At 39.1% G+C, this 14784-nt stretch overlaps 3 protein-coding genes and 1 long non-coding RNA gene across 4 annotated transcripts; 2 read left to right on the top strand and 2 right to left on the bottom strand.

Annotated features, from left to right (window-relative positions):
• Window positions 1-5486: 5486 nt before the first annotated feature.
• On the top strand, window positions 5487-6374 carry LOC133708506 (serine/threonine-protein phosphatase 7-like; the record flags this gene model as incomplete). The annotated part of the gene is made up of 1 exon (XM_062134003.1): window positions 5487-6374. A coding segment is annotated over one exon (888 nt), but the record flags the coding sequence as incomplete, so codon positions are not given.
• Window positions 6375-6782: 408 nt separating this feature from the next.
• Window positions 6783-7924, top strand: LOC133727278 (uncharacterized). Its single transcript, XR_009855088.1, has 2 exons — window positions 6783-7052; window positions 7392-7924. It is a non-coding gene; the product is annotated as an uncharacterized LOC133727278 (long non-coding RNA).
• Window positions 7925-8045: 121 nt separating this feature from the next.
• LOC133708412 (respiratory burst oxidase homolog protein E-like) lies at window positions 8046-11483 on the bottom strand. Its single transcript, XM_062133902.1, is given in 13 exon segments — window positions 8046-8312; window positions 8411-8490; window positions 8586-8713; window positions 8804-8864; window positions 8866-8996; window positions 9872-9958; window positions 9961-10015; window positions 10057-10203; window positions 10284-10399; window positions 10490-10585; window positions 10682-11065; window positions 11147-11368; window positions 11370-11483. Coding segments are annotated over 13 exon segments (1731 nt in total). The 3' UTR covers window positions 8046-8202.
• Window positions 11484-12180: 697 nt separating this feature from the next.
• Window positions 12181-12681, bottom strand: LOC133708333 (uncharacterized). The gene has a single exon (XM_062133818.1). It carries the CDS (start codon window positions 12679-12681, stop codon window positions 12181-12183), a length of 501 nt encoding a protein of 166 aa, XP_061989802.1.
• Window positions 12682-14784: the final 2103 nt, after the last annotated feature.

Here is a 14784-nt window from a genome sequence, read left to right as displayed (position 1 = left end):
GAATGGTCCGCATTATGGATGGATAGGTCCACAGATGTCTCCTTGTATCCTTTGTAAGAATGGAATGTTTTGTTTTGTATCTTTAGCATAGGAAGGTCTCGATCCTGTTTTTGCTAAAGAGCAGGCTTTGCAAAACGAGTGATGTGCCTTTGAAATAGTCAATGAGGCAGAATGGGAGGGAGGTAGTGCTTCTGGTACTTCAGAATGTAATGGCTGCATTTGAGCAATACGAGGACCGACACCTTTCAGTGTGGCAGATTTTTATCCCATTTTATTTTTCACTCGAAAGAAGGGATGTCTGTGTGAGTTCTTCGAAATACGGATCATCATGTCACGACCAGGGTGCCCTAGGCGGTCATGCCAAAACCTGTATGAGTCAGTGTCCCATATTTCATTGTTGGTGACAACATATGATTCAATGATCCGAATCGTAGTGAGGTACAGTCCACTAGATTGACTCATAAGTTTCTCTAAAATGCGTTTCCTTCCACATTCATTAGAGATAATATAAAGGTATTCAGTTCCATTCTCACAGTGTGTTTCTACATGATAACCGTTAGTACGAATATCTTTGAAACTTAACAAAGGTTCGATTAGCTCTTGGTGCATATAGAGTGTCTGTGACTTTAAATGTTGTGCCATTAGGCAGCAAAAATTTGGCAGTTCCTCGCCCTTTTATTACTTGTGATGATCCAATCATCGTAGTCACAGAGGAATTATAGGCTATTAATTCAATAAATAATTGCCTATTCCTTAATATGGTGTGGGTAGTCCCACTATCAACTAAGCACTCGATTTCTCCTCGATTCATTCCTACAAATAAATGGGATATATTATTAATTTTGAAAATATAACTCATATTCTTTAGAGCATGTCTATTTTAGTAGAATGATAATTTTTTTCATTCTAATAATTTTTCTCTAGATGTATTGCTTTACATCTTTATAGTGCTTTTTCGAACCATGTGAATATGTGTAGTACATAAAAATCAAATAAATTCAATGCTTCAGAATAAAATCTGAAATTTATTAATAAGCCAACGATAATCAAATCAAGGTCTTTTCAGAAATCTAATTCAAACAATTATTGAAATAAACTTTAAGACTACGTAATAGTCTAATTAAAAATGAGGCATTATGCCTTCACAACTATTTTGGAAAATAAAATAAATAAAGCAGATCAGTCAAAATCTGAAGCATCCATTGACTGAGCAGGTTCCTTGTTGCCATTGAAGTATGCAAATGTGAGGTTGACGTCTGAGTCATTGCGTCCTTCTTCCATATAGTGAGCCTCTTGTTCTTTAGACTCCCTATACCTCTTGTAAGTGGCTGCAACTTGGTTGCTTGCTTGGCAATTCTTGTACCAGTGCCCCATGACTCCACACCTATAGCATGGTTCATTACCAACTCTACCAGGTTTGACTGAAGGGTTCTTGGGTGCCTTTTGCACCTTGTTTCCATGACCACTAGGGCCAGCACCACCATCTCTGCACCATACATTGGGAGGGCCTCCACGGCCCATACCACGACTCCCACGTCCCTTGCCACGTGGTGCATTGTTGCCACGTGGGTAGGGATCAGCACGTCCAACCCTCTTTATATTGGGGTTCTTTCCACCTTTGACTTTGCCATAATTAGCCTAAGGAATTTTCTTTGTCCCAATGGGCCTTGCATTGTTGTTCAAAAGAACCTCATTATGCCTCTCAGCCACTTGCAGTAGGTTGATCAGCTTGTTGAAAGTTGTGATTCTTTTGTTATCATACTCCAGCCTATACTGGTTCGCTAGTATAATTGCTGAAGTAGGAAAAGTGGAAAAAGTCTTCTGGATCATATCATCTTCTGTGAGTTCCTTTCCACAGAAATTTAGACGTGCCTTTAGGCGCAACATGTCCTTGTTGAAGTCATTGACCTTTTTGTAGTCAAGCAAGCGGATTTCATTCCACTGAACGGTCAGTTCTGGGAGCAAGGTGTCATGAATGTTCCCAAAACGTCCCTTAAGGGCATCCCACAGTTCTTTGGGTGTCTTCAACTGAAAGTATTCCCAGCGTAAGCTAGGATCAATATGTCGCCTCAGAAACATTAAGGCATTTGCTTTCACCTTATTAGACGGTCCATCGTCTTTTGGGTAAGTGGGAGTTTGGATGGTGGCAGTGTAGTCTTTTGCCACAAAACAGTTTCTACATCGGAAACCCAACGGTGGTACTCAAGTCCTTCTGAGTCCAAAATGTCAAATTCAGGTTGAGTTGGATTAGCCATCTACATAAACAAGAGAGAAGATATAAATTACGCAGTCATAAAGACATCCACGTGAATTATTTTCCAAAATATGAATTAGATTTCAAGACCAAGATTCGTAATGGTCACATTTTTTTTTTCTTCGATGCTATGTGAAAATACTTTATCACAGTAAGTGTGTGTATAATGCGCATGAATTTTCATTATCATGGCAAAACGGTATTGATATGTTGCATTAAAAATAATCATAGCACATTTAAATATAGCATATAAAAATAAACTACATGGCATGCTCAAATTTCACAAATATACAACAAATTATATACTACACATAATAATAGCAATAATATAGCATGCGTAAAATAAAATATAAACAATAGCATAATACAAAGCATGCGTAGGCATAATTTATATAAGCGTAAATAAAAATAAAAACATGCTTAAAATTTCACAAATAAACCATAAACAATGAAATATATAATCATGCTTAAAGGTAATTATATAAAACATAAAAATAAGGCATGCTTAAAATGATCAAAATTATCTAATTAAACATGCTTAATAACAAAATATAATAAAGGTATAAACAATAAGGTATAAAGCATGCTTAAAAATAGAAAATATAAATAAAATTCACATGCTTTAGATTCCACGAATATATATCACATATATAACAAGCAATAAAATAGCATGCTCAAAAATAAAAAAAAATTCTAATTATAAATAATTAAATATACCATAGTATGAAAATAAAAGAGAACATACTTGGTTTCGAGAAAAACAATCCTAACGCACGCGCGTGTTGATGCAGGTGTGCGTAGCGATGTTTTTTTTTTTTTTTGGGTTCTGCTGGGCCTGCTGATTTGTTGGGCTGCAGGGCCTGTTTTTTTTTTTCGTTTCTTGGGCCGGGTCCTGGTTCTTTTTTTCTTTTCTCCTTTTTTTTTTTTCTGGGCCGAGGGCCTTTTCTTTGGCCTTCTGTTTTTTTTTTGTATTCTTTGGGCCGGCTCTATACTGTGAGCCAAGTCACCTTCTTTGTTTTTTTTTCTTCTCTCTCTTCGCGTCTTCTTCTTCCTACAGGTTCTTTGTTTGCAGGTGGGTGGGTACTGATCGATCAGGTTTGCAGGTGGCTGACTCAGGTCATGGTCGAGCGCCGGTGTCCGGGCGTGGATGTGAAGGCCGGTCTGCAGCGATGTTAGGCGAGCGCTGCTGTTCGTGCGCCGATCTGGATGTGGAGGCCGGTCTGGGCTGTAGGCGGAGGCGGAGGTGAGCAGCAACGCGGTGGCAGGGGCTGCGCTGGGCAGATCGAAGGCTCTGTGGGCTGGATGCGTCCGTGCTGGGATCGGTGGGCTGCTGGGAGGAGAGGGCGGTGCTGCAGGTGAGCGACTGGGATGAGTTGGGTGCCCTTAGCAATTCGATGGAGATGGAGGCTGGACGGGGAGGGGCCGAGCAGGTGGTCGGGGAAGGAGTGCAGCGCTGGTCAAGGCTGAGGCTGGCCGGTTGAGGGTAAGCTGCTGTCGGATCGAGATGGGTTAGGTTGAGGCCGGTGACGTTGTCTGGCGGTCCCCGATCTGCACAGGATTTTTTTTTTTTTTTTTGTGGAATTGGTGCGGCAGAAAAGAAAAAAAAGAAAATCTAGGGTTTGGTTTTTTTCTTCTTGGCTATTTGCTCTGAGCGTGCTAATAACGTGTTAAAGTAAAATGATAATTGGAATGGTCTACTCATTTCATTTCATAGTCCCTTTATATAGGGAAGAAATTACAACGGAAATATTGATTACAATGATGATATTAAATGCTGATTGATCTATCTTTTATGCTGATTGATTGGTAATCACTGATTCCTTGATTCCCTCTTCGTCAGTTACTTTGACGAAGGCACATAATATGTTTTTCCTTTAACAACTTTCAATTAAATTCCATCATATTTTCCCTCATCCAAACACACTCTTAATGTTTTTTTTAAGGGTTTTTTTTTTTTTTTTTTTTTTTTTTTTTTTTTTTTGTGCTGAGAAGAAATATTAATGTTAAAAAAAAAGAAATAAAAAATATTAGCACATTGAGAAGAAATAATAGTATTAATGAAAAAAAAAGAATTTAGAAAAAAAAAAACCAAGGACCAGCCCCTCACAAATGTATGCCTCAACCACTACATCAAGACAATATTCAGTGTTAAACATGAAACCAGTTATATATATATATATATATATAACAAAATCTTACTAGAGCACAGGACTCATTGTGCCCCAAAGTGGTTCCGCCCCTGGATCAATTCAAAGTTTCAAACACAAGATTATAAAAATGTCAGCCTTACCAATTAAGGGACAGTTTTAGAGAAAGTTTTAAGACACAAATACATCTGAACATAATATATTAAATTTAGAAACTAAAATTACAACAAATGTAAAACTGTGCATAAAAACAGCTGTTAAATTCATGCATCATCAAAGGAAGAGCAAGTCCACCAATTGAACTTGACCGGCACTACGAAAGTGACCATTCTTGACATTTTGTGAACAGTGTCTGACCTGCCAACCTCAATAGTGGAAATACAAGGCAAAAAAGCAGTGAATAGTCTTGATCGGTCAAGCTCAACGGGAGGACTTGCTCTAAATGTCGTTAGGTGAGCTTTAGGAAAATCTTAAGTAGGTAATGAATTATTATGCTTGTGCAAAAAGAAAATAGTTGTGGCTTTAGGAAAGAGAGAGAAAAAAAAAAGACTAAATATTGTTTAGTCCTTGAGTTTTTGACCATAAAACACTTAAGTCCCTGACCTTTTAATTTCACACTTTTAGTCCCTATACTTCAAAATTTCAGACCAATAGGTCCTTGCCGTTTAAAAGTCGCGGCGAAATGTCTATTATGCCCTCAGTTTTTTTTTTAATTAATTAAATATTTTATTTTTTTTGGAAAAAGAATTTTTTTTCCCCTTTCTTTCTTTCTGTTTGAAAAAAAGAAAAGAATAAAAAAAAATAAAAAAGAATAAATAAATAAAAAGAGAAAGGAATAAATTTAGGGGGGTGAAATTTGCACACCCCCTTTTACATTCCACACACCCCTTGCATTTTTTTAATATTTCTTATCAATCCACTGTATTTCTTTTCCAAAACTACCCTTCTCTCTCTCTCTCTCTCCCCCTCCGATCCAAATCTTAGACTCCCTCTCTCTCTCTCTCCCCCTCCCCCCCTCCCGATTTCCGCCTGAATCTGAATCTGACCCATCTCACTGTAATCCTCCGCTAATCACATCCTAACATCAAGAACAATCTTTATCTTTAAACCAAGTCCCGGAAGTTGCAGAACCAGCGATCCTGGGATCATCGTCGCCGCCGCCGGAGCTAGACTTCTCAATCGAATGGCCCCCCGACGGGAATCTCAGCCTGGACTGGGTCCAGAACCTCATGTCCGTCTTCGATTGGTCTTCAAGAAATCTAACACCAACCCAATTCCCGGAGGTTCTTCCCGTCCAGGTTTTTGATTCCTTGGCTCTTTGCGCCTCCAAGATTCTCCACAAAGAACCCAATTGCGTCAAGATCGACGACTGCGGCCCTGACTCCACCGTCGTCGTCGTCGGAGACGTCCACGGCCAGTTGCACGACGTTCTTTTTCTTCTGAAGGATGGTGGGTACCCTTCGGAGAATCGAGTCTTCGTCTTCAATGGGGATTATGTTGACAGAGGAGCTTGGGGTCTTAAGACTTTCTTGATTTTACTGGCTTGGAAAGTGTTGATGCCGAAAAGTGTTTATCTTTTGAGAGGTAACCATGAATCCAAGTATTGTACTTCTGTTTATGGGTTTGAGAAGGAAGTGCTAGTCAAGTATAGAGATGACGATGGTAAAGATAAAGTAGGTAAACATGTGTATAGAAAATGCCTGGGATGCTTTGAAGGGCTTCCTATTGCGTCCATTATAAATGGCCATGTATATACTGCTCATGGAGGGCTGTTTAGGAGCATTGCAGTGACACCAGCTAAGAGGGGAAAGGGAAAGAAGAATCGAAAGATTGTTTTGAATTCGGAGACTAGTACTTTGAATTTGGCCTTCACCATTCGTTTTGATGATGAAAATTCAAGTAGTAAGCTTAAAGTGTGGGTTGCCCAAGTGGAAACCGGGAGGGAGGGAGGGGGAGAGAGAGAGGGAGTCTGAGATTTGGATCGGAGGAGGAGAGAGAGAGAGAGAGAGAGAAGGGTAGTTTTGGAAGAGAAATATAGTGGATTGATAAGAAATATTAAAAAAATGCAAAGGGTGTGTGGAATGTAAAAGGGGGTGTGCAAATTTCACCCCCCTAAATTTATTTAAAAAAAAAAAAACTGAGGGCATAATAGACATTTCGCCACGACTTTTAGACGGCAATGACTTATTCGTCTGAAATTTTGAAGTACATGGACTAAACGTGTGAAATTAGAAGGTCAGGAATTGAAGTGTTTTATGGTAAAAAACTTAAAGACTAAACAGTATTTAGTAAAAAAAAAAACTTACCCCCCGCCCCAAGATTAAACCGAGCTCTCTAATCTAAACCGGCTTGAAAAGGCGGTGGAGTAAACTTGAACCGGGCCTCTCAAACCGGTTAATAAACCCTCTCAAAACCCAAGTTCGCAGCAGTGCAACTCTTCTGCGTTTTTGAAGCATTGACCCATCATCGAGAGCTGTGGAAGGCTTTCAAAAATGGGTCGGAAAAATCTCAAAAGATGTAAAAGCCGTCTCTGAAAAAGCATCATCATCTTCTTCTTCTTCTTCTTCTTCCTTTGAAGGTCCTCGTTCTACTGAAGGCCTCTCTGCCGCTTTTTCCGATCAGTCTCGTATTATAGTTGCCAGACCTGTTAGGTACATGCCCATCTAGCTCTACCCTTTTAAAGTTTATAAATTTCTGATTGTATGTGTGAACTTGGATTTGTGAGATGCAATAGAGCCATAATGCCCTATCTATAACTAACAATATGCTCCCAAAATTTGGTTCTCTAATCGCTTTTCCGCAAATTGATTCTGGGTTTTGCTGTTGAGCTTCCCAAACTTGTTTTGGCTTGTGTTTAAGTAGTGTTGTTCATGTATTGGTGAGGCTTGAATTAGTATATGAACTTGTGTTATGGTTAAGTGAACTTCAATAGTTGGACTGAATTTCTGTAATTGGACTGAATTGGTAAATTTTTTGATGTTTACTTGCAGAGAGGAGTGGTGTCGCTGTGGACATGTTCAGAGTTCTGTGCAATTGCCTTTGTTGCTGGAATCATTGTTGGCTATACCCTGAAGCGGCATTAAAGGCTGGGCTAACAAAGCTTCTCAAGAGGATCAGAGATGATTGATTGCACCTAGGTTGAGTTAAGTTATCGCATTCAATAGATTGTCGTCAATAGATGAGTGATTCTCTAACATTAGTTGTGTAAAGAGTGCATTTTTGAGGAGTTTTCAGCTTCTGTCGTGACAAATGCATCTCACCTTATCAACAGATATTGTTATTCTTTTTAAACTATTATGGTAAAGTTTTAAGCTAGTTGTGAGGCTGATTCTTGGGTTGTTTACCGACTAGATTTTGTTCCTGCAGCTATGAATTCGTGCATCTGCCGTTATCTGTAATTTAAGTTGGAGTAAAACGATAAGCTGAATGCTGCCTATTTTGTTTCTGTTATATGAGATAAAGATGTGTGAAACCACTCTTCCATCGAACCTGAAGTAGTATACATATTGATGATTATGTGATTTGGATATCTTTGTCAATCACCATAATACTTCCTCTATGAACTTTGGAAATACATAGCAGGAGCTCATTAGTTTTAATCTCTCTCATGTTTTATTGAAATTCTCTATGATATTGGTCTACATTTCTTTATATATATAAATGTGTGTGTGTGTGTGGTAAACAATTGCATTTACATCTTTCTGAGCTACTATCATTATACATATATGATTAGTTTCATCTATGGATAATCAGAATGATTACAGAAGAATAGCTGTGTCATCTTTGTGTAAGTTCCTAGTTTTAAAAGTACTCCTTGTGGAATTCAAAGTGTGTCGATGTCTTGTGACTGAGCTCAAGTGATAGCATCTTCAGCTCCTTTGCTAACATTGGCATCCCACAGTAGAATATCCCTGCAAAATAACATATTCTTAGATCCAGTTTTTTTTTTTTTTTTTTGAATTCTTGATTTAACGTGTATAGTTCTGGACTTCTGGTAGATTATCTTCGCCCACTGTCGAAAATGGATGCTTGGAAGCTATCTTGGTAAACACTTCTTTCCAATTAGGTCTTGCAAAATGAGTCATTACCTGCAAAGCATCAACGTTGAAAGGTCATTTATTGCTTTAGGAACATAATTACCCGTTTACTGTTTGTTGAGGGAAATGGTAATGAAGTATCATAATCTGGTGCCAGATAGGATGTCAACTCCATGTTTGGCATGGTTGAGAGCTTGGACCATGGTGATTAGAGTTGACCTTGCATCACCCTCTTCGTAGACACTCGTAAGGTAGTTGTGAAGTTCAATCTGACCCTGTTAAGAGAAAAGGACAAAAGAGTCAGGAAGCTCATCCCTAAAGTGATATAACTATGTTCTTTAAAGATTAGAAATGCATTGCTTTACTTTGAGATCCATTTCTGCCACTTCATCCATGACTCCTTTAAACCACTCAAAAGAGCCAGGTAACCCAATAGAAATGAGCATTTGTAGTCCTCTGTGATTTCTTCTTGTCATTGGGTGTCAAACATGATGATGTAAAACTATTTAGGCTGCCTGATGGTGTACTAGTTTCTGTATTTGAATAAATGCATATAATCTTAGTTACCAAGAATAATATATTAGATAGTGACAAACAACCTGCTTATATGTTATGAATTGTACCAGTTGTTCTTGTGCTGTTAAGAAGATCTTTTTTTGGTCGTGAAACTGATATTCATAAAGCCAAACGGCATAGAAGGCCCAAACAAAGCCAAGGGCAGGCAACAAACCCCTCAAAGTCAGAAATTCATACGAATTAAGACATGAGTAGGATAAAATTAAAACCCAAACTAAAAATTAAAAGCCCAAGCAGCCCAAAAAACCCAAACCCTAATCAAAGCTTCTTCTTCATCTCCAACTTGTAGCCGCCATAGCAGATTCATCACCGGAGCTCCGACGGAAATCGATTGGTAACCAAGGGTGGTCTGCAGAGGTGAGGATACGGACAGAGCCGCCATACATTTTCCAGTTGACCGATTACGAGAAGATCTCGCATAAAAGAACAACAACAACCAAGCCAAAATAAATCTTAGCAAAGAAACCTGAGATCTGAAGAGGTGGTTGCAGAGGTGTACGAAAGCTTCCATGGCAGGACAAGGTAGACAAGAAGAAGGAGATTTGTTCACGGTTTGAAAATCTTGAGGAGCAAAGGAAGAACAAAAACTGAGAATGACCATGAAAAACAAATCTGAGAGTATATCTTAGAGATTTAGATCTAAGATCTAAAAACAGATTTGATTTGTGAGGGCAAAATCAGATGCAAAAGAAGAGGAAAAAACAAGGAGAACAACTCACCACAGAGGATGAGGAATCACCACAGAGGATGAAGGGTCACCACATGGGTGAGGGAAAACCAAAGAGAAAAGCAGGAGCAGGAGCTGTGAGAAGAGAGAGCTGGGGTTAGAGAGAGGCAGGAGCCTCTCTCTCTAGAACTGTGTTAAGAAGATCTTTAAGGATGCTTACAAAAGGGGTAGCTCCAATGCCAAGACCCACAAGGAGTACGACATCATAGTTGCCGTAGACCTGTGCCATTGGCCCATATCACTATATGGACCATCAAAAAACAATTTGGGTTGTCTGCATAGTCTTATTTGATCCATATCTTGTGGCTGAGCAACACTAGATTGAATGTTTGATGAACCAAGGATAATGAATGATCTCCCTCAGAAATGGCTTGCTTCAATTCTTGCGTCCAGTCTCCAACTGTTCGGATATGAACACTCAGATGCTCATCCCCAGGTGCCGAGGTGATGGAAAATGGGTGCCTGAAAACGATTGCATTCATGAAATTAACAAAAGGGTGAGAATGGAAGGGGAAGTTCGTTTCATCCAGAATCACACTTACCATTCAAATGGGGAGATTGTTGGGCATTGTAGAAATATGCATTGCCCACTTCTGTACTTAAATCCAGGTGGCTTGGACATGATTAAGCTGATAACATTTCCGGGTAAGATTGTAGCCTGTTGAAGGATCAGAAACCACCTTAGTGTCTATAAACATCTCAAATACTCAAAACTATAGAGGCTTAGATTTTAGTGAAGTGCGTTCACCTTTAGTATCTTACCTGAATAGTGTTTTGATCTACATGTTCGGATACTGCGCTCTGCTACATACAGCAGAAATGGAACAGAGATGTACATCCATGTCTGGGAGATTTAGGAAGACACATATAGTATTACCGGTAGCTGTTCATAGATGAGCCACAATTGTTTGTTGTAACTATTGTTACTCAAATTCCTTACCGTTTTCTGATACCACTCGTGGACAAAGTACAAACAGCTTCCATGGATGAGTAGCAAAACGTAGACCAGACCTAGCAGATGATGAGAATACCAGAACGCATTAAACCCAGTCAGTTTGTTCAAGGGGGCAGGAAGCCTCACCATGTTCCTTCGAAAGTGACTCGCTGCTAGCGTGAATGAGATGGCCATAAAAATCACCATCAGAATTCCAGTCAAGCCTTCTGGTCCAGTGAATAAGAATTTGTACGTCGGGTTTTTGCCATGGAAATCAGAGGATATTGGCTCAAATTCTTCCGCAGATGAGTTTACTAGACGAGGAAAGTCACATGCCACATGGTTCCCAGCATGAACAATTATTCCAATTGCTATAGCAAATGCAATCATCTGTAGGAAAATGTTAAACACTAGTTCAACAAAAACAGAACTAGAGTAGTGGAAATGTGTGACTACTGACTAGCCCTTTACCATGTGGAAATTAATGTTGTCATCAAAGGGAATGAAGGACCTAGCTTGTGTTGATCGAAGCCATGTCAGTGTGTTACGACAAACAGGTAAAAGGATGAGGGCCATGTTAAGCTTCAAAGTTTCTGCAGCTCCTTTGGCTACTGGCAAGCAATAGCCGATGACTTCAAATGCTGCTTTGTTTCTGTATTGGTAGAATTTCCAGGCAAAAAGTGAAGCCATGCATGGCAACAATCCACAGTAATAAAATCCAACCACGCTGCCAATTGTCTAGTATGAGACACTGAAGTGAACGATTTAGTCTACGAAGCAGGTTCTTGGGTCTGAACGATTTAGTCATGCAAACTTACACAGTTATTAATTACCAAATTTTATGCGATTATGATTTTATTATGAGTACTTTTTTATTTCTAAGTATTTAATTTAGTTTTTGACTGTTCTAATTAACTTGTCTAATTAAGTATTACCTTTCATTAATTTTTCAATTTTTTTTACAATTTACTTTCACACATCCATATTGATATAAAAAAAATGCAAGCCTCGTTATTTTTAGTTCATCTACAGAACATCAGAACTGAAAATCTCAACGCATTTCTCAGTTGAACTTAAAAAAACAGAAAGAGTGTTTGCATTAAAGCATTTATATATATTTGATAAATATTAAAACTATGATTTTTTCTTTTTGGTCTGTAAAATGAGATTTCATTAAATATGGAAAATTACATTAAAAGGCCTTGTAAAAGGAGATTGGTTGTGACCGGTTTATGTACATATTAGGCTGACTTGTACTTCAGAACCCAATTTCAATCAATCTTTTTTTTTTTTTTGAGAATAAGTAAACTTTTATTCAAAGGCTAACCAAAACTTTTATTCAAAGGCTAACCAAAATTACAAAACATGGGAATATCCGGTGATGGACATAAAATCTCCACTCTCCTCCCTAGAACCTAAACCAGTTACGGGTCCGTCATTAATAATGACATCCATGAGCCAAGGAGGCCCAACCCCTAACCAACTACTACGCCCATTACCCCGGGCTACCACTCCTGCCCCGTATAAGCCGCCATATTAGCCACCCTCGGAACATGATGAATATTAGGAATATCCAAAGCATCCAAAATCTCTCTAATTCGCTCCACCAGGACACCCTCACTTGCAAGACATTCATCACTTCCGTTTACCATCCTCACAGCCTCCAAACAATCTGTTTCAATTACCAAACCATTCCACCCCTGGTCCATAGCCCACTCAAGATCCCTCAATACAGAGAACAACTCAGCTGCACAAGGACTTAATCTTCCAACAAGCCTCTCTCCCAATGCTGCGACAAAATTTCCTTCACTATCGCGGCATACAATACCAACACCCACTTGTTCTCCATTAGCAGCCACTGATGCATCACAGTTTAATTTAAGCCTTCCCAATGTTGGTGGAGCCCAAATCATATTTGCATAACCAGCTCCAGTATAGTCATCCACGTGACCCCCATGACCACGAAGTTTTGCTTGCTTAATGCTCTCCCATATGGAAGCACCCATTTCATACACCACCAAAGAATCTTTTCCTTGCTCACCATGATAAATAGCATTTCTTTCTTTCCAATTAACCCAAAGGAGAACAATTAAAAAACTAACCTCATCTACTGATAGTTTCTTCTAGCATCTTCTAGAAACTCCATAAAACTGCCCCATGCACCACAACCCAAACACACCTTTTCCAACACCGCAACACTCGAAGGACACTGAAATGTTGCGTGTAAAGGTGTTTCATAAGCTTACTGGCATCTAGAGCACATAGGAACGTTCACAATGCGGTCTCGTGTATAAAGAACTCATGCATGGCATAGTCCCCTTTGAACACCTCAAGATAAAATGCAACATCTTTGGAGGGAGCACTACTAGATAAATAGGTCATTTCACACGGATGATGTTGTCACAGAGCTTCACACAGACAATTATCGGTGTATAAAGTGTTATAGTACACACGGAATCCGTGTGTATACATTTTCCGCACAGACTATTGTGGCCACATAAGGTTCAAACTGGGACCCAATATTTTTCAAGTCAATTTATACACGGAGTCCGTGTGAAATAAAGTAAAATTCAGAGAATTCTGTAAACTGTCGGAGGTAAATTAAAAATTCACATGGTTTTCAGTGTGAAATATTTTTTCACATGGATATCTGTGTAAAAATATGAATAATAAGATTCTAGTAAACATAATTATATATGAATAGTGTTAATATTTATATAACCGAAAAAAAAAAATGTTAATATTTAGAACTGACACGGCCATCCGTGTGAGTTTTATATCAAAATAAACTGAAAGACAAAATTTAAATACATAATTTTAGTAGTGTAATTTTATTTGGCTCACTATTTCCAGATTTCACACAGATTGCCTTCATTATTAATCGGGGTTGTCGCTGTATGGGGCTTGGTGATTGGGCCAGCGGGCTGTAGCCGATAACAAAGGACTAGGTCACCGGTGATTTCGGGTCTCACTTTTAGAATGGTTAGAAATTGACTGCGGTTGAAAATCTTTGCATGCTGCTTTGACTTTTGACTACTGAGGTTAAGCCCCCATTTTCAGACACTCGTAGACTCAGAGAAAGAGAGACGCAGAGAGAGAGATAGATAATATCTCTTCATTTAAGTTTTTCAGGTCTCTCAAGTCAGAACCACCTACCTCTCTCTCTCTCTCTCTCTCTCTCTCTCTCTCTCTCTCTCTCTCCAGATCTATCTATGAAGTACTAAGCTTTACATCTGGTTTTCAGTTATTTCTCTCTACTATTGTCTTTGTTATTCTATGTAATTTTCTTGCTATTTTTGTGATTCTTTATTGTAGATCTATGGGTGTAAGATCTATTATTTGTGGATCTGAGAATTTTTTTTTGATGGGGTTGGTTTGGTTTTGTGGTGTTGATAGGTTCCAGAGGGGTCTGAAGTGCAAGCCGGAGGAAGGAAGGGCGATGGCCCCAAGAAGAAGGTGGTGACTCGCTCCGTCAAAGCCGGTTTGCAATTTCCGGTCAGTAGGATTGGCCGCTACTTGAAGAAGGGAAGGTATGCTCAGCGTGTCGGCTCTGGTGCTCCCGTCTACTTGGCCGCGTGCTTGAGTACCTCGCAGCTAAAAGTGCGCTCATCTCTCTCTCTCTCTCTCTCTCTCTCTCTCTCTGTCGCTCTTGCATTTATAAATTTAGAGTTTCGGTTCAATTTTGTTAGCAAGGGTTTCAGCTTTGAGTTTGAAGTTTAGGGTATATTTCAATTTCGCCCTGAGATTTTGACCTAATTTTGTCTGTGGGTTTTAGTTCAGGTGCTGGAGTTGTCTGGAAATGCAGCTCGGGGCAACAAGAAGAACAGGATTATCCCAATGCATATGTTATTGGCTGTGAGGAATGACGAAGAGCTTGGCTTCTTGCTGGGGTTACTATTGGTCAATGGAGTTGCGCTTCAATCAGGTTGAAATCAAGCAGCCTGAGATGATCATTCACTGCTTTGTTGCGTCTGGCGTATTATAGAAGCTCTCAAGACAATTTGAAAGACTCCAGTTCTGGAAAATCACATGAAGGACAATACAGTAAATGGAGGAATCAAATTTTTTTTTTAAAATTAAATGAAGTTAAATTAATTAAAATTCAATGA

The sequence above is a fragment of the Rosa rugosa genome, chromosome 1, assembly GCF_958449725.1.
Source record: "Rosa rugosa chromosome 1, drRosRugo1.1, whole genome shotgun sequence".
Lineage (NCBI taxonomy): Eukaryota > Viridiplantae > Streptophyta > Magnoliopsida > Rosales > Rosaceae > Rosa > Rosa rugosa.
The sequence above is the reverse complement of the archived record's forward strand: the minus strand, read 5'-3'. Positions and strand labels throughout refer to the sequence as shown.

Coding starts and splice junctions, on each gene's coding strand:
- LOC133708333 (XM_062133818.1), bottom strand. CDS start 12,681: ATGGGTGCTTCCATATGGGAGAGCATTAAGCAAGCAAAACTTCGTGGT.